At 35.1% G+C, this 21,884-nt stretch overlaps 2 protein-coding genes and 2 non-coding genes across 4 annotated transcripts; 2 read left to right on the top strand and 2 right to left on the bottom strand.

Moving 5' to 3' along the window:
* Positions 1-572: 572 nt before the first annotated feature.
* LOC146163839 (uncharacterized) lies at positions 573-5,067 on the bottom strand. Its single transcript, XM_083382285.1, has 9 exons — positions 4,929-5,067; positions 4,687-4,797; positions 4,500-4,596; positions 3,917-4,015; positions 3,763-3,827; positions 3,460-3,551; positions 2,627-2,773; positions 2,112-2,214; positions 573-1,643 (listed from the first exon to the last, which is right to left on the bottom strand). The coding sequence occupies exons 1-9, from the start codon at positions 4,982-4,984 to the stop codon at positions 1,550-1,552; spliced, it is 864 nt and encodes a 287-aa protein (XP_083238411.1). The 5' UTR covers positions 4,985-5,067; the 3' UTR covers positions 573-1,549.
* A 2,855-nt stretch (positions 5,068-7,922) lies between these two features.
* Positions 7,923-18,867, bottom strand: LOC146163840 (aromatic-L-amino-acid decarboxylase-like). The gene is made up of 12 exons (XM_083380605.1): positions 18,714-18,867; positions 17,841-17,978; positions 16,279-16,484; positions 15,689-15,809; positions 14,808-14,966; positions 14,612-14,730; positions 11,987-12,053; positions 10,965-11,059; positions 9,550-9,617; positions 9,070-9,160; positions 8,381-8,602; positions 7,923-8,111 (listed from the first exon to the last, which is right to left on the bottom strand). Exons 1-12 carry the CDS (start codon positions 18,865-18,867, stop codon positions 7,923-7,925), a joined length of 1,629 nt encoding a protein of 542 aa, XP_083236731.1.
* Trnaa-ggc (transfer RNA alanine (anticodon GGC)) lies at positions 14,008-14,082 on the top strand. The gene has a single exon. It is a non-coding gene; the product is annotated as a tRNA-Ala (tRNA).
* Positions 14,362-14,436, top strand: Trnaa-ggc (transfer RNA alanine (anticodon GGC)). Its single transcript has one exon. It is a non-coding gene; the product is annotated as a tRNA-Ala (tRNA).
* Positions 18,868-21,884: the final 3,017 nt, after the last annotated feature.

Genomic DNA, 21,884 nt, shown 5'->3' on the forward strand with positions numbered 1-21,884 from the left:
CATATGCTCTTGAGAGGGACATTAACTTGGAGGTAAATCCTACTTAGGTTTGAGCTAATTTTCACTGAATTGTTTTTTAAAACATTTAACTTTTAAAAATTAACTCTTTGTTTTGCTTTCACCACCTCATTGAGGCTTATAGATTAAATTATTTTTTACAATATCAAGTTAGTTTTACTCGGCTTAGAACCAACCTTGGTAGGACCGGGACGTTTAAATCGTACGGAATTGGGAATGTAAAGCTGAACCTAAAAATTTGACTCCCGGAATAAAAAAGTTCAAAATGTCTTTGTGTTTAGAAAAGTTGATTTACAACTTTGTCAGAGTAGCTGGTCTAAGTCACTATAAAACTTATTAAAACCTAATGCCACACTATCTAGCAGGCCTATCAGATAAATTCTTGGGATATTGTTCGTTTTCTTTATTCTTTAATACAATGTTGCTCTTGAAACCGCTTTTGTAATAACAGAAAGTTTACATTTCGGTTGCTTATGACTTCCCTAAGACCAGAGTAGATATTTGTTAAGTTAAACTCTCTATACAGTTCGGTCTATTTTACAGCGAGTATTTCAGAAAAATTCTTTTTTTTAATTCTTATATTTATATGTATTATATTTGAAGTTCTTACAAAAGAAGTTTACATGAGCTTATTATACAGGTGCAAACGCACGTTTTTCAACAGAAACGTTTTCTCAGTTAGGCTGGTTAATTGGATATGGATAGGTCTTTGCAAAACATACAAACCAAACTGCATACTTACTAGTTATTATATGGTATTACTATTTAATGCAGGAAATAGAATGGTCAGAGTATAAGGCGAATATTGCACAACAGGAACACAAAGGGATGGGCACTTGGTGCGGTAGAAATATAGGTCGACAACTCAACTGGCGTTTCGGTATTGTTGATACAAATGAAAACGTGCTAATCAAAAAAACAAGAAGCTACGAACTGGAAGTACACATGTCCGAAGCCTTCTGCATAATTTTACAGAATTTGCCAGGCACTAAAAACAAAAACGCAATGAACAGAAGTAAACAACAATCTTAACAGTAAAAAGAGCGGTCAAAACGGTCGACGAAATAACAAATCAAAGGCACAGTATGAAGAATGCACATCACAAGACACTTCTCCATGCAAAAAGGCGAGAATCTATATTGCGTTTGATAGCTGCTACACAGGGTCAGTTACTGTACTGCATTTTTCAATATAAATATGCGCGTTTTTTTTTTTGGAATTCAGAAACAAAGTTGGAAACATAATGCATATCACCTCACCCGACTGTGCTTAACTTAAGTTTTCCGGTGTGTTTATTATATACAAAGGGAGTAAAATGCTGTCTGCGTAACACAGCTGTGTAAGCAATTATGTCAAGATTCCTGGTTGTTTTGCTAATAATTGTGCAATGCGTGTTGACAAGGTACAACCACTAAGATTTGGTCTAGAATAGCCCATACAGAAGGCGACAATTGGTCGGCAATCACGATTATTCGATCAGTCGTCATCAGTTGAAAATCGTCTCTTTCGAAGCTTCTGGAAATTATGTGTTTCAAGCATGAACAAAGTCTCCCATATCTTCCTCGTCGTCAGTTATACTAAACATTCTCTCAGCGGCGTCAAGACGGGTATCCGAGTCGTTTAACCTGTTGAAACAGATGAACGGTCTACGTGTGATTCATCGGATGCTTTAATGATAATATCTGCGCGGGTTGCACATTGTTTGTTTAAACAGAATGAATAGCAAAGTGTGTTATGCGCCAAGTGGCGACTAGGTAGTGCGACACAATGAATAACACAATAAAGAAAAACATGCTCCCCATGAAAATCATGTCAAATCAAGTTTAAAAGGTATTGTAACCATAAATTTTTATATAATTTTACATGAAATTAATTTATAAAGTAAACTGATGAAATACAATGCTTTGGGAAAACTGTAAAAAAATATTTGTTTTAGGGGCGAAAGCATAAAATACCTATCAAATTATGTATCCAAAACATATTGGTTTACATATGGTAAGTATAAATTATGTAGTTGAATAAAATTGATTCCTAACAACGCATAACCAGCAATAAAAGAATATTAGAAATACCTTACTAACAAAGCTACTTACTGCTTGTTGTGGGGTTGTGAGTTCATAACTTGTGGCGAACCATATCCAACAGGATCCAACCTTTTTTCAGGTGGCCCGGCCTTCAAGTCAGGTTGACTAACACCTACAATTACAAAGCTTGTCAAGTTAAACAGATGTTAACAAGTATATACAGAATTATACACCAACTTTAAGGACAATTTCATTTTGGGAAGCAAACATAGACAATGTATTTGTAGAGCATAATTTACTGTTTAGTTACAAACAAGGCTTCAAACCTTTGAACCTTTGTTTGAAACAACATATTTATCCAACATGTAACTTGAAAAAGCAAAACTTTTATTCTACAAAAGTAGTTTTAGGAATATCATAGTGGACGTTTTAAATTCAATTATTTTATTAAAAAAAACAGCTAAAAAAAAACAAAAAGTGCCACTGCCAGCAAAAAATAATCCAAAGCAAAAAATATTTTTATGAAAAAGCATTCAATTTATAATTTAATTATGTTTATTTTATTTTAATAATTTTTTTGTTACCTGATGTGTATTTGGCCCACTCCTGATCTTTGCCTGTATTGTTTTGTTGGTTTGGTTTCACTGGAAGCATTTCGTGTGCGAGAAACTCATCATCACTAGACATGCCATCGCCACCTCTGTCAAATTTGCTTGATGATACTGTATCTTCTGTTAAATAATAATAAAAAAAAATTATGTCAATTGCTTATGAGATGTTACTTAACCAAAAAATTTTGAATACTTTTTTCATTTTGGCTGCCTTTGGATTAGGTAAAAAAATGGAGAAGTTTGGCCATTCATTACAATTACAATAATGTAGTACAAAGGTACACTTTTAAGTGAGTAGCAATGAGGCAATACATTTATACAAGTTTACCATTCTTCCTACAAACATAAATTTGCCAAGTAAATTATCCTGCTCGTCATCATTGCAGAATGTAAATCACGATAATATATAAATGTGTGTAGGACCACAGAATATAAACTGAAGTAAAACAATTCGTTTTTTAATGGTTGATCATTTTACTGTATCCTAACAGGGGTTGAATACACAAGTTCAAACTAAGTATTAAATAATTCAAATGTGTGATAAGTTGCAAAGTATTTCTCCCTGAAACGTATGTACAGAAGGATAGATGTTTATATCTAATGAATCCTACCTATTATCATATTATTTTTTTGCTTTAAGTATTAAAGGCTTGTAGACAATAAAGTTTGTTTTGATCAACTCAATAATGCCCATTACAAATCTATCACATTTTTAGTAACACTTTTTGTTTTAATATATTTCGTTTCTTAAAAAACTTAAAAAAAATACTTGACAAATACTTGTGCAACCTCCAACAAATACCCACCTTTTGCATTCTTGGCATACTGACTGCGGAAGGCAATTGATCTGGAACGAACCTCCTCAAGGAAATCCTCAAAATCGTCTTCCACTTCGTCACTGGTAAAAAAAAATAAAAAAAAACATCCATTAACTTGTAATGAAAGTAATTAGGTTTGAAACAACATGGTTGAGGTAAGTGGTTCATAAACGTTTCCCCTTTATCTGTTATTGAATTTTAAAAATAATGAGCGGAGTAGCAAACACCTTAAACTTTCAAGGTTGCTAAACCAAGGTGGAGTACCATTGGTTTAATCTAGAATTAACTTACAGTGTTAGGCTGTTTGGTCTACTGCTTGAGGTGCCCACAGCATTGGAAAGACTAGCAGACTTCTCCTGCAACAATAATTGCGAAATGAAGAAGGCACAAGTAGAACTTAAAAAACCTTAAACACATTTTATAAAAGGTAAGTATAAATACAAACTTTTAATGAAAGTGTCATTGATGCAGCTCTTGCTGCTTCACGTTGTGCTTCATTAAAGGCTTCGTCTTCAACTCTTAATAGCTCTTCCTCTTCATATAACTATAATGTATATAAATTGGAGTCGTGACAAGTATTTGCAATGATAAGAAAAATATTTTTCTAAACAATAGCTTAAAGCACAAAAGTTTAAAAACTAAATTAAATGATATGCATCTACTAAAGAAATTCTTAAAATGCATACAGAAGTCAAACTCCCCAAAGGAAAGACTGGTAAGTTTACAACATATCTTAAGATGACATATATAACAGCCGGCTTTTACCTATAATACAAAAGAAAAATCCCTAATGTATGAAGCAGCCAGTAGAAGGGCAATATTAGAATAAAGCTCTATGCCAAATAGTTACAAAAGAACAAGTATATATCTAGATATTTGCAAACAGCGAGGAAAGCGTTTCACAGGAAAACAAAACCTTAATATATTTGGTCTATTTTAGGCTGACAATTGCTTTGCACATATCCTTTATACATAACCATCCTGGTAAACCACCAATATATAAATAAATTAGCAGTTGTATTTATTACCTCTTTGTTAATCTGTTCATCAACTTTCTTTTGCTCTTCAAGTAACTTATCATAGTCACGCTTGGCAATAAATTCTCGCTCTTCTTGTGTAATGATGCTAAAATTGAAAAAGATTTCATGGTAAATATCAAAAAGAATAATGAAGGTTTAAGGCAGAAACTAATAAACCAACTATCAAACAACTAACGGCAAATCAGTTCCATAATTTGACTGGTTTGCATCATCAAGCATTAGGTTTTCAAACTCAACTCCAAAGTTCTGTGAAACATCATCTTTGTACTTTACCAAATGGCGCAACCTGAACATAAAATGGACCCGATTGAAATGCATGGCCACATTAATCAAAACATGCAATTTTGGTTTTATTATAGTTGTAGTTTTCTAGTGCAACTTTATTCCAAAAAACTGTCATAAAATTAGGTTTGGTACCTTTTCCTCCGGTTACTGCCAAACAAAATGCCAAGGCAGCCATAACACTGTTGCATATTGAATAAATTGGAAGTGCTTGGATTGAATTTTTTTTTCACAAATTAATCACATGGTTTCAATTTTTAGTCCTAGTTTTCTCTACAAAATTAAAATAAAAAGTTCATTATTGAAATCGCAGTGACAGATAAATGCTTAAATTACATACAATATTCTGACAGCACATCAACTGCTGGATTCCGAATTATTTTCAAAACAATAAACTATCCTTACAAGTTACAACATTATGATGCTGCTATAAATATCCTACGTCATCGAAATACGTTTTGAAGGGAATTTCCCCATTTAGCATACGTCAGAACTAGCGAAACATCATTTTACGATTTTACATGGAAAACCAAAGCCGATGGATTTTAATGAGAAGTTTTTATTAAGCAAACGCGCATTCTAACGGTATAAAGTTGATTCACATATCACTTTTTTAAACAAAAAATTTTATTTATGATTTACTTATCAATTTATTTCTCTACTTTGTAATCCACATATCCTATTTATGATTACCTAAACTAATTGAGAACTTTTCGACATGTAATAGTAAAATAGTTTACAACGTATCACAGCCCACAGGTGATTTAACGTCACAATGCCACAACTGATTTAGATTTGCGCATACGGCGCGTGCAAATCAAACAGCAGATCATGGAATGACACCTTTGCGTTTTTCACAACATAAAAGAGTTGAATTGAAGAGAAAATTGGCGAATGGAATGAGAAAAACACAAATGACTTGGCAACATTAAGCATAACTTGGCCTCTTTAGGATTGTAAGATGTCAAATGAAACGCCTAGTTAACGAGTGGGATGGTTACTTTGCGAATCAAACAGCAACATGGCAAATGACATAGCATGTTTAGGATTTTAGCAACATGTCAAATGAAACACCTAGTTAACGAATGTAATGGCAACTTTACAAATGGAATGGCTATACCTTGCAAATCGAACAGAAACGGTAGTTCAAGCTTATTAAACTTATTTCTGTGTATTTACCTGCATCTTGCAATAGCAACTCAACCTTTTTCTCTTTTTTTTTACGCAACTCAACTTTTTTTTTTCTTTTTTTTTATGTTGATATTTTTATTATTAGACAGCTACACAACAAAGCGAGTGCGAAAGAAAAAAAAAAGCTTGCAAAGAAAGTCGTTAATTTTATAATTCCGAATGGCGATAAGATGTTCCGATTTCTGAACCGATTTAACCATACTTAGGAACATATTGAAATTCGGCACGGATTCGGCGTACTTACAGCGGTAAATTACAAAACGCGCACACAACAACAAACAATTCAAAAGGGTTTCAGATTGATCTGCCACAATACCAAACAACATATGAACAGGGCTAGGCCGTAAATCAATCAGAAGTTTCGCCGAGATCAAGGCAGTTACTTCTTCCCAGAAAGTTACTACTTTGGTACAAAAATAAAACGTGATCTACAGTTTCTAATGCATCGCAGCAGAAAACACTTTATCTGAGTCTTTACTTCCAAATGAGCACAGGGCGTCATTGGTCATGATGGCCCTAAGGTTTAATTTTATCTAAAAAAACTTCTAAATTTGTTTTCCACGGTAACGTCGTAGTTAATTTGGTAAAGTTTGTCCCAAGGGATTCGGTTTGGTAAAACTTGTAAGTAGGCTGCGCAACTCAACTTAGGTTTTACTTAATAAAGCCCCACGAATGTGCTGCCATCTAGCGACAAACATGTTTTACAAGAGGGATAATTGAACTTTCCGCCAGGTGCATTTTTTCGCACCGTGCAAAAATGCTGTGGATACACAGGAAATAAGTTTAATAAGCTTGAAGTACCCGTGAACTTGTTATTTGTTGCCCCGCAATGTGTTTTGTAGTTTTATTTCGTGGCTTTAAAATAATAAATTCCGCTAGTGGTCAATCCTTGATAAATTTATTAACATTTTGCATAATTTTATCTAAAGGGGCGTTTAGGGAGTTCAGTAAATGTAAAAATATTATGCTGACATACCCACAGCGTTTTCAATCTTACAGTGAACATATTTTTTTATTAGAAGATCGCGTTTTTAAGACCGGCGTACCTACTCGAAGAGCAAAATTAGGCCCATATATGGTATTGGATTGTAGTACTCCTGGTATTGGGATATTTTTTCCACTGGCGGTAAAATATTGCTAATGGGTGGCAAGTTGAAAGCCAGACCATGGTCAGTCTGAGTTGAACAGTACCATTTGAATACGCAAGCATGTTAAAATGGTTTATTCATGTTTCAGTTACACCCCACATCGTCCTCTCGTGGTACATTGGTTCCTGAGCACAGCTCTGTAAACACTTATCCTATAAGCCTATATAGACTGCGATCTTCTAAGCAAGGAGTTTATAACTTTTTTGGGTTGCGGCACAACAAAAAAATTAAAAAAATATTGGCGGCAGACTTTCTAAAAAACAACAATTTCCCAAATTGACCATCACCCTCAATATACGTGGCGGTAATACGTAGAGCATTAATATTATCTTATTTCTTGTGGATAGTGTGCAATCAAATCTTGCTTGCATACATGTTTTTTTGCAATACTAAAATGTTTCAAAAAAATAAAACGTTACGCGGTATACTTAAGGATCTCTTGAGGCACGCTAGTGGGCCGCGGCGAACGAGTACATAGTTTAAGAATTACTGTTCTAAACAAAAACTATATGGAAGTGCCAAAAGCATTATGGCTTCATGCAAACTTCAAACATTCTTGGACTTGCGTTACAAAAACTAAGCACAACTAAATCCTAGGAACAAAATAGTACCAATTACACAAACGCAATATCAAACATTTCTTTAAACAGTCGGATATCTACTTCTTTATATAACCACATATACAATGTTTTTACTTAAGGTGCAAAAAAGAGAGCAAAAATAAATAATAAAGTTTCACAACAAAATAACGTAGCAAGTACAAATGATGGGTTTTCGACAGGATGGATTTTCACTTGCCAACCCGGTCTGCTAAGCTTTGAATAATTTTCCAACAGCTAGACAGCCCTTCCCTGGTAGTGTTGACATGCCCTGCCGACACCCGAAGAAAGTAAATTCCCTTTTCGACCGTCGATGTCAAGAAGATAGTTTTGTCTGCCATCACTTCTTCGTAGAGACGCTCGTTCATGTCGTTAAGTTCCTAACATAAGTTATTGGATGAATTTTTTTTTATAGTTGGAAATAACTTAAATATAAGATATAAGTTCATTTACGATCCACATCATGACTACTATCTTGCATAAATATAAGGTGTATTCTTTTCAACTGAAATAGGCCCAAAAAATAGGAAATCTGATGACAAAAGATAGTAATAATCAGCGACTAAACAGTTGTGTCTGACAATAAAATGATTAAAGAAAATGGTAACGTTTTAAAAAATCCAAAATGGCAGATAAATTTGTCACGAACCTTCTTGCTTAAATCTTTGTTAAACAGACGAAAGCAGACCAATCCCATAGTGACTGGATATAGAACCTCGAACCTTTGATCTTTCTCTACGAGAGCTTCAAAATATTTCGCCTCGGCAATCGACCGTCGCACATGAGTGCGCAAGCCTTCCAAACCGACCATGCGCATCACAAACCAAAGCTTGATTGCTCGGAAACGTCTTCCAACCGGAAGTTCCCAATTCTAGAAATTAGTACATAACACAGTTAAACTTTAATTGTGGTACAATAATTTTCTTTTACTTTTTGTAATTACTTGTTCGGCCAGAAACAGCGGCTCCTTATTTTTACAATTTAGAAAATATTAGGAAATGGAGTCGTTATGAAACGAATTTTGTAAAAAAATTGATTTCATTAACTGAGTGATAAATTATGGTCTTTGAAGGAGCCACAAAGTGGCAAATTCTGACAATCAATTGCTTGAAAAATAATATTGAATTTATACCATTTTTAAAGCGTTCGACGCATTTCAGCACTGCTGAATATTCTTAGTACGACATTGGTTGGTCTATATGTTTGCAAAATATATACAAACGACAATTTAAACTGCTGACTCATTTTCCTGCAAAATTATACTTTTTACACAAATAAATAAATTAAACAAAAAAACTTCTATTCAAAATCAATCTAAAAACAAATGTATTTACTAACCATGTAGTCTATGGCTATGTTTTGATTGTCGTGTCGAAGGTAGTGAGGATTAACGTCAAAAACATTCGTCAATTCGACGCTATTTTTGACCCTGGAATGGTTAAATATAGTTCAAGCATATTATAAAGTAAAAACAAAATCATGTTGGTTTTATCAATATACGCAAATGTAAGAGACTGTGGTCAACATTAAATGAAGAAGCATTTTTCAACACATTTACTGCAAGCTAATAAGGTGAGCGGTGGTCCCTAATAGAGAGGCTGGTTCACGCAAAGTATAGGGTTCTTGGAAAATGTACTCAATTTACAAAGAGGAAATATGAAATCGTTGGTGAAAAAGCAGCTTCAGAAGGGCTAGACCACAGTTGTTAACACAGTTATGTGCGTGCATCTTTCATTTAACGAAATATGAAAATAGGGAAGTACGGACAACACCTATAAAGGCAAAAATTAAACTGAAAAATATTTTTGTGATACTTACCAGAACGCCGAGCAGTCGAAATTGACCATCATAAGTTTGTGCGGGTTGAAATTATAGGAGTCGCTGTACTGCGTGTAAAGTTTGTGAAACTCAGTTAAACACAATTGGTGAATTGATTTGACACAAAAGGACAATTACTATAGAGAAAAATATTACTGCGATACCATAAACAAGTCGCGAAAGTACAAGCTTAATTTTAGAGCTTTTTCAAAAAAAGGGTTATCCCAAAACAAAACTTTTTTTTAGGTTTAAAATATATCTGCATGTAAAGTGACTTCTTTATAAATTATAGGCCAGGGGTGTGTAACCTTTTAGAGTTAGACTAACGGACCAACTAAGCGTATACAGATAAGTTTTAATTCAGAGGAGCTATGTCACATTGAGTACACAAAAATATTTACACAATATTTCAGTATGTCTGAATTAAACACGGCGATTTGGGGCAAACAAGTTGTAGTTGGTGGACTCAACAGCGGTATTGCAAAGTTTGGTTCACATTGATTTTATCTATATGAAGTCTACATCGCTTTAATTCTGTGAAGAACACACATTGCTTTTTCTCTTGTTAAGAAGTTCTTAACATTGCTTTTATATTGTACGGAAAATTTTTGTAACTTTAAGTCTTTAACACTCCTATACTAAAGCAGCACCGTCCTGTAGATACTATCCACAACCTTAAAAGACATTTAATAATAGTAAAAATAATAGCATTTTTGGTCGTTACTACTATTTATCGGTTTGCATTGTACAAGTCTTTCTTGGTCGACGCCTCAAAAGACAATTCAAGTGTAAGGATTCAATTTTCAAATACTATTTTGGTTTAGTTTTTTCACAATTTAGATTGGGTAAGACAAAATGTCTATATATTTGCGACTATCATGTATAAACCGTTATAGTTGGTCCAAAAGCGACTTCTGAAGGGCTAGATCGTACAGCCGTACAGGTATATATGTGTGTGTCTTTCATTGAAAGATATGGTAAGTGCACCCCTTTAATGTGAAGTTGCTTGTACTAACAGAATGGAGCAGCATTGGCGTCATGGTTGTTTGTCGACTCGCTCCCCTCTTACCCTGTGTAGCTTAGTTGGTAGAGGCAAGGTCATGGTATGGCCGGAGGTTGAGAGATCTAATCTCTCTGCAGACTAGTTGTATTTCTAGCCTGCCTTGTTTTTTTTATATCTTTTATATCAACAGATTCGGTTAGTCCGGTGTACTATAATGCGTGAGCCGTAGATCACGGTGGTTGTACATTTCTATGTGTGTTTATCTTTCATTGTTTGGGTCATGCGCACATTTAATCATAAAGGATTTAGGACCGAATGGTAAACAACCATTTTATGTGGGCTTTATTTCATAGGTAAAGGCTATTTATCAGCGCATTTAATTGTGTGGATAACATGAATGAAATCAATTTACCTCAATTCCTTCAGCAATATAACGCATCTCTGGACAAAGCAGCGCAGAACCAGCGTAAGCTGCGTCCACATGGAGCCACAAGTTTTCATCTTTACCTGTTATACAATGACATTCTGAGTTATAGGGACTATTTGTAAACAATGGATTTAATTTTCAATGAAACGAATATGCACAAGTCTGTAAAACCTACATTCAGGTCTAGTTTACCTAGGTAATTATTGGATAAATTACTTTTGTTAATTACTTTATTACTTATATGTTTTACTTGATTCCTATAAGTTACTTTGGATCTTTTTTCTGATAAGCAAATAGTTTAGATTAGAAGCTTACGTTTGCTAATACATAATACACAGCATGACGTATGGTTTCGCAAACGGTTTTGCAAACATCGGATGCTAGCTTAAAACGTTTTGTGTAAGCAGTTAAGACACTTTTCACTTAATTTTTCTTACGTTGGATAACGACTATTAAATAAACCTAGCCGAGAATGACTTTGCACTGGGAATACACGTTTGCTAATATGTATCTGTAATTCCTAATAGTGTTACTTCTTCGACAAGGGCCATGTCCTATTTTAATTGTTAGAAAGTATTTACTCGACCCAATTTAGACACAATACGAAGCATTACATTTCGTTCAACATTGTGGAATTCTACGTAACTTATCGCGCTTACTGCAAAAGCTGCATACTATATAGTAATGTTACAACTAATTAACCCAAAAAGCGATGACAAGCATATTATAAGACGCTTAAACATTTTAAACACTGGAAATAATACAGTTCGACTGTTTGTGTTTTGTATTTTTTTAAGTAATTTAAAAATAAATCAACGTTCGTCTATTTTAGATATGATTAAATGTGCACTGGTGTACGTGTTTGATTTCGATGTGATTTGATGTTTTTGAGTCTAAATGTCGTTCACAGATGTTTTTGGCCTATAATAAGTTACTTAACAACTTTATGGAAAATACTTTTAATTAAAAAGTACGATTTCGTTACTGGAACCTAGTCTTATACTCACATATCGGTCCAATCTCTTTCAGATTGTCGTAAGTGCAGCATGAAGTTGTTCCAAGTGTAGCGCAAAACTGTAGGAAATCATTAACATTTGGCTGAATATAGATTATTTTAATTTTTAGGAATGCTGCTATATTCGTGGTAAATTTTGGCAAAACCAAACCGATTGTTGAATTGCATGTTTTTTATACAGATATTCTCAACTTTCTTAATCTCGTTGGGTTCATAAGAACCTGTCGAAGGGATCCACAGACTCTCTTTAAAATATTACTTTTGTTCCTGAGCGGTGTAAATATGCAGTTTATTTAACAGGGACTATAGTGACTATAGTCAATTCGTTGCTGTTCAAAAAATCAAGCAGCAGTTAGGGTCAGTTTCGCTCTTCGCATTTTAGATGTAACATTGAGAATATGGCATTTAATTGTTTTTTTCTTCTGGGGGTTGACTGAACCGGTATGAAAAAAACGTAACATATATTTTATCATGAAAGGATTGAACGGGATTCTATTAGACCTATTATTCCTTAAATTATTTCTAACAGATACAAGAATAGTCTCACAGTAGAGTGCAACTATAATTTAAAGCTAAATAAATACAAAACATTAACAATAACAAAATTCGCAAACACAGTAGATATCTTAATAACGGCCTTATTTTTTTGTTGTCCCAAAAGCTTACAGCTTCACTGAAGGCTTTAAGTCTTATACAGTGGTGGGATTCAAAATTTTTATCAGCCGGTTCTATCACAAAAGTCATATTTTTTAGCCGGTTCTGTTACAAAAAGTCATACTTTCTACTTATGACGCAACAATTCGATATTTAGACAAACAATCAAAAAGGAAAAATACTACAATTATAAAAATTAACACAATGTATAACTGTTACGTGCAAACTTGACTATTGCATATTAAAAATTACACTCAAAAATCGGTGTATCGGATAAGATGCAAAAATCCGTTGACAGTAATAGGGTGTATCTTTATAGAATCCAAAACCATCGGCAGCAGGTTTTAGCCAGTCGATCACTGCTCCGCTGACGCGTATATTAACAAGTAAAACTCATTGTTAAAAAACATGAGTAAAAACAGGATCAGACGTTTTGTTCAAAGGAAAATCCGCTGACAGTATTAACCCGTAATTCTAATTAACCGACTTAAGCCATAAAACCGAGATAAGAACAACATCAACGTCGGAATAAAAGACAGTTCGGAACAAAACCAAACTAGGAGTAATTCCACCTAATAAAATCTGAATAAGTTCTAAATCGGTCCTAAGTTCATAACTAACTCACCTAACAATTTTCACTCTAACCATTTTATTATCCCAGAATTAAACAAAACCAAAAATATGTTGCTAAAACAGCGGCACCTTTTTCCAGTCGCGGACCAAAACCAGAACAGTGAATTTCTCATTACAAATTCTTAGATTTGCAGAGGTGTAGATTACGTTACTACCAGTGGTGGGATTCAAAATTTTTGTCAGCCGGTTCTGTTACAAAAAGTTATATTTTTCGGCAAATAATTAAAGTTGTTGCAATAACAGGATGCAACCCCTGGTTACAGCGGAAGGTTTGAACCGGCTGAATACCATCACTGCGAACAGCCACACTAAAAAGCAGCAGTCGTCTCATGACTCGTACTTATGACGCAACAATGCAATTTCCAGACAAACTATTAATGAAAATTATTACAATTATAAAAATTTAACACTATGAGAATTGCACATTTTGAAAAAAACACGTAAACTACTTGGATATCAAAAATCGGTGTATCATCTCAGTTAAGATGCAAAAATCCATTGACAGTAACCAGTAATGCTAACCGGTTCGCTAATCTCATAAAATTTCGTGAGACGGTTCTATAGAACCGGTGCGAACCGGCTGAATCCCACCACTGGTCTTATATCGTCTAATGGAGGTTAAAATAAAAATCTAAATGTAATGTTCCCCTTCGTTATGAAGCTGCTTGTACTAACAGATTGAGCAAGCATTGGCGTATGGTTGTTTCTCGACTCGTTCCCTTGTGAGCCTGCATAGCTCAGTTGGTAGAGCGACGGTCCCGGCTTGACCGGAGGTCGTGAGTTCGAACCTCACTGCAGGCTAGTTGTTGTTCTAGTCTGCTCTGCTTGCATCATTGATCGACAGATTCGGTGAGTCTGCAATGGCTTTTCGGTGTACTAATAATACGTAAGCCGTTATCGTTGGTCAAAAAGCAGCTTCAGAAGGGCTAGATCTCAGTTGTAAGCACACATATATGTGTGTACATATGTTTCATTGTATTATGATATGATACTGGCGATCCCCTTCGTTATGAAGCTGCTTGTACTAACAGATTGAGCAAGCATTGGCGTATGGTTGTTTCTCGACTCGTTCCCTTCTGAGCCTGCATAGCTCAGTTGGTAGAGCGACGGTCCCGGCTTGACCGGAGGTCGTGAGTTCGAACCTCACTGCAGGCTAGTAGTTTTTCTAGTCTGCTCTGCTTGCATCATTGATCGACAGATTCGGTGAGTCTGCAATGGCTTTTCGGTGTACTAAATGTAATGTTCTATCATTAACTGAGTTGAAATATTACCAACACAGAACATGGGCCGCGGTTAATTGGAATTACAAGTAGCACTAAACAATACTAACATATATTGGAATTTTTCCTCGGGCCTTGTCCTCCTTAATCGCTTCGAGAAGGGTCTCTCCCCGAACTGCTCCTAATTCATCTGCCTCCAGAAAGCGCATGTGCACCAGAGAAACTTGACCTGAATTCGATACACTTTAGGTAGAAGTTGCATTGCAGTTTTTTAACTTTACAAAAGTTGTGCCCTTGAAGACCTACTTGCTCTTTCCACGGACGAGTGACTATAAGAAGAGGTATAGGCGACCAATCGGTTCACGATCTCGCAGGTTGATTGGTCAGGGTTTAAGGCCAGTTGCTTTCGCACCGTTCTACTTCGAGCAGAAAGCAAAGACATGAGTGTTGCTTCGCTTGCAGTTGCTGTTTGGAAGAATTTCGGTGATAGCAGTTGTACGTGATATTGTAATATATGCATACAAACACAACCAACTAATTGACAACCTAATGAAAAATTACAACACGAAGCAGATAAGCCATACTAATTTCTTTTATTTTGGAAAGAGCTATCCATCAAATTATTTCCTTCGTTAGTAATATGCTACACCAGTGGTTTTCAACCGCCGGTCCGCCAAATATATTACAATTTTATATCTCAATTGTAAAATGCAAGATGTTGAAGGCTTGTCCAACAAATTTAGAACTTCGCCAGTACCGTAAATTGTAGCATTGTGACATAACATAGAGTTATTGGTCGACCTTTAACTTTATCGTACGTCACAATGCTGTTGTGCGAAACTGTTTAAAAGTAGGCTTTAACTTTTTTAAGTCTTAAATGTTAAAACCAGTTGTATGTGTCAAACCACGTATAACACATATGATATCAAAAATACAGCAGCAAATTTCTCATTTAATTGAAGTTTCCACTCTTTGCTTTTAAGTTGCATGCTTTTGTCGTAATTACATATTGGGTTGATTTGTTTTTTTTGAACGTCCACCGGTCCTCAAATTTTGTTTTGGAATTTTACCTGTCCGTAAGCTAAAAAGATTGATAACCACTGTGCTACACTATAAAGGTGACATATCATAGTAACGGTCGGAAAACCACAACATTGCAAAGTGTCTTTGCGTCTCCAAATTCTGACCTTGAATAACCCCGCCACCTTTTCCGTTTCCTTCATTCAAGTAGAACTGTGGAAGATCAATAGCTTTTGCAAGCCAATCCATCACCACCGTTTCTAACTCGGTACAAGAAGGCGACGATTCCTAAAAAGAAATAAGAAATTTTTAGAGTTGAATAAAATTGCTGATAAATTCTACTGAGTTCCAAGATCACAATCTTTTGTGACTTTCAAGTCACATTTCTCGTCAATTTAATTTAATAAAACAACAAGACAACCTTAGAAATTATACAAAAAAACATTTGTATCCTGTCCTAATTATTCAGGAAAATGTTCCGGTTTGGGCTTTTTTATATAACTTTTTGTGTTTACTGCTGTTTTTTTGCACTTAATTTGCATTTTAAAGCAAGTGAATTTTTTTAAGGCAGGGATTGGAAACCTGCAGTTCTTGGACACAATGTAGCCTGCTTGCATATTTAATGTGAGCCGCATATTTAATGTGTCAAAGTTTTCTAAAAGTTAAAACTTAATTAAAACTCTACAAACATTACAAACAATAAATACTAGTTATGCTGTAGTAATCAACAAGTATCCCTTTTGGAATTTCTTCTTACCCAAGTAAACCCAATATCGGCGATCGCAGTTGACAACACGTCGCCCAACATCGCCGGGTAGCTGTTAGCCGCTGGGAAAAACCCAAACATGTTGGACGAGTGCCATTGAAGAACGTTTTTGGTGACGTCAACGATATCTTTGAACACATCCTGCCACTTTTCTCGCCCTTCGGGGGCTTCCTGGGGAACTAGGTTGCGCATGAAACCTTAAGAAAACGTAAATGGTAATTGCGTTGACTTTCTAGGCATAATCGGAAAATGTTAAGGTTTAAAAACGCTTTAACCAACAAGGTTATTTCGTGTGGCTTAAGAACACGTTTTATTTTATTGTTAAAAATCGTGACGTAAATGCACTTTACCACAATATAATAATATATTTTTCTAGTTAGTGCTATCGGGTTCTTTTTAAGTTTCCGGTTGAATCTGGCAGATATTATATCATTTTTAACCTTGGTATTTGTGTTTTGTATTATAGAAGTCTTTTTTGTGTTTTATTAGTTACATTCTAAATCAGTGGTCGGCAAACTTTGGGCCGTGGCCCAAATGTGGGCTGCAGAGCAATTTTTGTGGGCCGCGAGTTTCTTTTGAATAGCTTATAGTGTTTTATGTAGTTGTGGGCCGCGCGATAGACGTATTCATTGCACTTGTTGGTGTGGCGTAAAATTTTTAAATTGGCTTAGCTTGGAAAGAGCCACGTGTCAAATGTAGTCCTGGGAGCCTGTCGAACTACATTTGTTGCCAACTTTAATTATATGTAAAAGCAATTTTTTTCGCGCCTTGCGTGTATTGTTTCCTTTTATAGTGTGTTACATTAATGCATGGTAGTATTTTCAGCATCAAGTCGCCAATATGTCACCTTAAAGTCAAATATGTATCCGGCACTGTTTTCGTATAATTTTTACTTAGTGGGGGTTCAATAACTCTGAAACGAGTACTTTGGGCCAAGACAAAGAACTTTGCCGGCCACTGTACTAACGCAACTGTGGCTTTAAGGTAAATTTTTGTTACTGTTTTATATGGTTGGCTCACGGAAGGACGAATAAGCGCCAGAGTTCATTAGTCATATCAAAAAGGTATGGAAAAAAATATATATTAAGGATCACCCATTATATATTCAAAAAATGGGGGGAATGTACCAAACCATAAATTTTGCCCGTTTTATTAATGTAAATGCCAAATGTTTTCGAATATTTTCTGTCTATCTAAATGTTGACACGAATTAGGCAAAATTGTGATAATCTTGGGAAAAACTTAAAAAAAAAGAATTGGGAAAACTTTTTCAACATAAAGGCAGAAATAGGTTGAAGACCACTGGCTTTAACGCATGTGGTAGAGGGCACTAACTACCATCAGTTTAACCGCTGGACTGCACCGGGACAAGTTTTTAATTTATTTGCACATTTAGAACTTATACGTTGATACTGGATAAGGCATCATTTTTACAATTCGCTACTACTACTACGATAAGTTGTAGTTACAAATAAGTTCTGCATTTTTCTGAAACATTGTGGAGTTTGCACCGGGACCCACCGACTAAGTTACTTCCTCGCTGTGGCACTTACCAGGAGTTACATCAGGCATGGGTTGAACGTCTTTAATGTCTTCGTTGTTCTGAATGATATAGTCTACCAAAGCAACTGAGGCCTCTCGATATTCTTCAGTCGTCAGTCCTCTCCGTGGTGATGCTTCGAAGACGCTTTCTGCGGTTTTGTTCATGGATAATTTCTATTAAAGGCGCTGAAAACGGTACTAAAATACCCTAAGAAGGAATGGGAATGTCGTCAAAACGAAACGGTTACAATAGGATTAATCCGATAAAATGTTGTTAAAATATATGGCTTGCATTTCTGTTGAGCGTTAGCCTATATACTTTAGGCCTTTAGAAGGTGTCGCACACATATTTTTTGTTATTCAGCTAATCTGAAAAACCAACCTGTTCTAAAATGGCGGCAGTTTTGAATTCGTATGACAGTATGACACGTACACTGCTTACGGTTGCCCGTGACCATCAACATTTAAACATCGGTCGTCGTGTTCATCTACATTGTTTATTACAGTTGGTTCAATGTTAATGTCTAGTGACGTAAAGTTGGGCAACGCAATGGGGTAAGTTAGGAACATTACTTCCTAACGCTACAAAAATTGTACAAACTAAGAAAGGGCTAAAGTAATAGGTAAAATGTCTGATTTCGATATAAGAAAATGGTATTAATTGGCACAGAAGGCGGCATATGCAGGGTTTCTGTAGTTTATGTAATTGACTCATTTGTCTGTCCCCTTAACAAAGAACAATGTAGCTTTATATTATGTTTCCCAATTGTTGGAAAGCTAAGGCGCCATCGAGCATATACAATACGGTAGCTTGCTACATACTATAGCATCGTTTACGTTCCGGGACCCGAATTACTAAGTTACATCCTCGTTGTAGCACTTACCAGGAGTTACATCAGGCATGGGTTGAACGTCTTTAACGTCTTCGTTGTTCTGAATGATATGGTCTGCCATAGCAATCGAGGCCTCTCGACATTCTTTAGTCTTCAATCCTCTACTTGGGGATTCTTCGAAGACGCTGTCTGTGGTTTTATTCATCTTTGATTTCTAATAAAAGCGCTTAAAAAAGTACTCCGATAACCTAAGAAGGAATGCTAAAGTCGTTAAAACAAAACACAATACTAAACTTCCGATAACGGTCACAATAGGATTGTCCCGACACAATTTTTTTTAATTTATGGCTTCTGCGCGATTTCCTATGATGTGTCGCAAACAAATTAGTTTGACAAAGTTTTAAAACAATCAAATCACATTTATGATCTCCACAGACACTCCAAAGTTATCACGTTAAATAAATTTGCAGAAATCCGGGATTTTTCCCAACACGATATGCCAGTTTTTGTTAAAAATATGGAAATCTTCTAATGTTTATACCAATAAATCGGAATCTATTTAGATTTTTCATTTTAATTCCATGGTATTTTTCGACATTCAAGGGCTCGACGCAGTGCTCCTGTTTAGCGCATTTTTTAATAATGTTTTTTTACTGATTTCAAACGCCTGTCTTCTTACATGGCTTCCGTGATCAATCTTTTTTAATCTACATAAAATACGTTCAGTACCCACTTTTACTGTACCAATTTTTCCAAATTTTCTTACATTCCGGCCCGAACTAGTTTTTATTTCGAGTTATGTACAAACAAAACACAGTGCCCAAATTATTTTTGGGAGGGGTACGAGCATAAAAGGCTGGGTATCTTGAAAAATATATATAGCTTCATAGCGATACGGCTTTAACCTAGAAAACATCCGTGTCGTAAATCTTTTGTACCCGTTGGCGCAATTTAAGTAGGTCATGGTGGCACAAGGCCGCACAGCCCCACTTTATAATGTGGTACAGAAGTCGACTCTGGTACAAAAGTATTCGCAAGCTACATTTATTAAATTAAATATTAGATTTAATGGCATGACAAGAACACAAACCGTATTTGTATTTTTTTTTATAAAAGGAAATGACGTAAATGAGCCGAACGATATTAAGTTAGGAAACCATGATTTAATTTTGTTTATTGTGATCTGTTACGACCATAAATGCAAACTTGTTTAGTTAAACTTTAGGCGAAATCGTACATAAAACAACCGATCAGAGCTTTAAAATAACGATACCTATCTCAACAAAACCTCATCACATAAACGCTGCAGCTATAACTTTGTACGAATACACCGCACCATTTACATCCGCACATTCATCCGTACGACGTTTGTCATCCGAATTACATTTTTTTCATCCGCACAAGTTGCGCCCACGGTTTGAAAACACCGATCTACATTGTTTATTACAGTTTTTTCAATGTGAACAGTCCTATTTCAGAACAAACGTAAATCGCCTGGCGCTTGTTACCGGGTATTACTCAGCGAGATAAACACATTGAATTACATGTGTTTAACTTTAAAGTGTGAATAACCATGTAACAGGCAACATAATAAAAAATGCCGTTTGATATTTTAGCTTATTTGAAAAATAATTGTTTTTCAATAAATTTTTATGTTCATGTTAGTTGCATAAAAAAACATAAAAAACTTTCATTCCCCAGAACATAAAAAACTTTCATTTACGCAGCTAAAATCCAGGTTGGGGGCTACAATGCAACGCGTTGATAGGCATTAAGTATCAATAATTAACGAATAATAGCACAACCAGAACTATTAACGTGACGCTTCCACATCTTTGTTATTTCAAATAGTTTTACGTCGTGATGGTTTACTTTCGATGAAATAAAGGGTAAAAAAACGTGTTCTAGGACAGGCTGACAACATTCGTGTTTACGCCATAAGAATGTTACACCGTAATTCGTGCTTTTTGCTGTATTTTGATCTGTGGTGTAAAATTTTTCAATATAATCGATAGACTAAAATTTATCTATGTTGAACTGCGAAATTTATTTATAGTATGGTTTCCAAGACAGCATCACATTATGTGGTTTTAACATATTTTTTTGGTGCCATGGGTATTTAATTTTGGCTAATGATTTATTTATAGTATGGTTTCTAAGACAGCATCACATTATGTGGTTTTAACATATTTTTTTGGTGCCATGTGTATTTAATTTTGGCTAATGATTTATTTATAGTATGGTTTCCAAGACAGCATCACATGATGTGGTTTTAACATCTTTTTGACAATAAAAGTGCATAACAAGTAAGTTAAACAGTCAATGTTTGGTGATAAAAACAGTAGTGATAAAAAAATAGCAACTTTAATAGGAAATATAATGTTGCCTATACTGATTATTACGATGGCGATCAACCATGCAATTACGGAAATATATTCATAATAGTAGAAATCTCATACCATTCTAGATACCCAAGCCTTTCTCTGGCCCACAATTGCTTCCTAAAGGCGGATTAGGTTCTGAAGGATATTTTGTGAAAAACACGGCGCAAAAAATTGGAAAGTTTAGTGGTTTGAGTTCGTAAAATAAAATTTGACTAGATTTGTTATTTTTAACTTATATAATTTAACCCCATTGAAATTGTTGAACTTATTACACACTATACATAAAAGTAACCTGTATTTTAAATCTGTAGTTTGTGAGATTTGTTTTTCCATTTTACTCAATCGATTTTTCATTGATGTGGATCAAATGGACGAACCGGTTGACTGGCATGTTTCTGTTAGTTATTTTACCCAGGTGTTGTCCACAACATCTAATGCTCCGACTTTTATGCTAGACCCGCCTTTAACCAATTGTTCCCACTTTATTAGGTGATTAAACACGATGTTCTTAACCTCTCAAGTCATCCAGAATCTGCACATCTACTACTAAAACCCGTGCTTAGAGTTCATAAGTGTGAAAAGCAAGCTTGAAATGTTTTTTATAATATTTCGAGTCGCTCTATGATGTTGATGTAGACTTATAAGATATTATTAGTTTGCGGCTTTAAGGCTATGTACGTGTTGCGGTCTTGCAACATCTTTAGCCGTTAGTAATTACTTAAGGAATACTAAATTAACACACTCAGTAACCCAGTGGGTTTTAAACATTCGTGCATTTCATAGGCGCCGGTTACCACGCAATTTACCTCGCGAATCTGTGTATGACTATAGCATGTGA

This window comes from Ascidiella aspersa, chromosome 2 (genome assembly GCF_963924565.1).
Source record: "Ascidiella aspersa chromosome 2, kaAscAspe10.2, whole genome shotgun sequence".
Taxonomy (NCBI): domain Eukaryota; kingdom Metazoa; phylum Chordata; class Ascidiacea; order Phlebobranchia; family Ascidiidae; genus Ascidiella; species Ascidiella aspersa.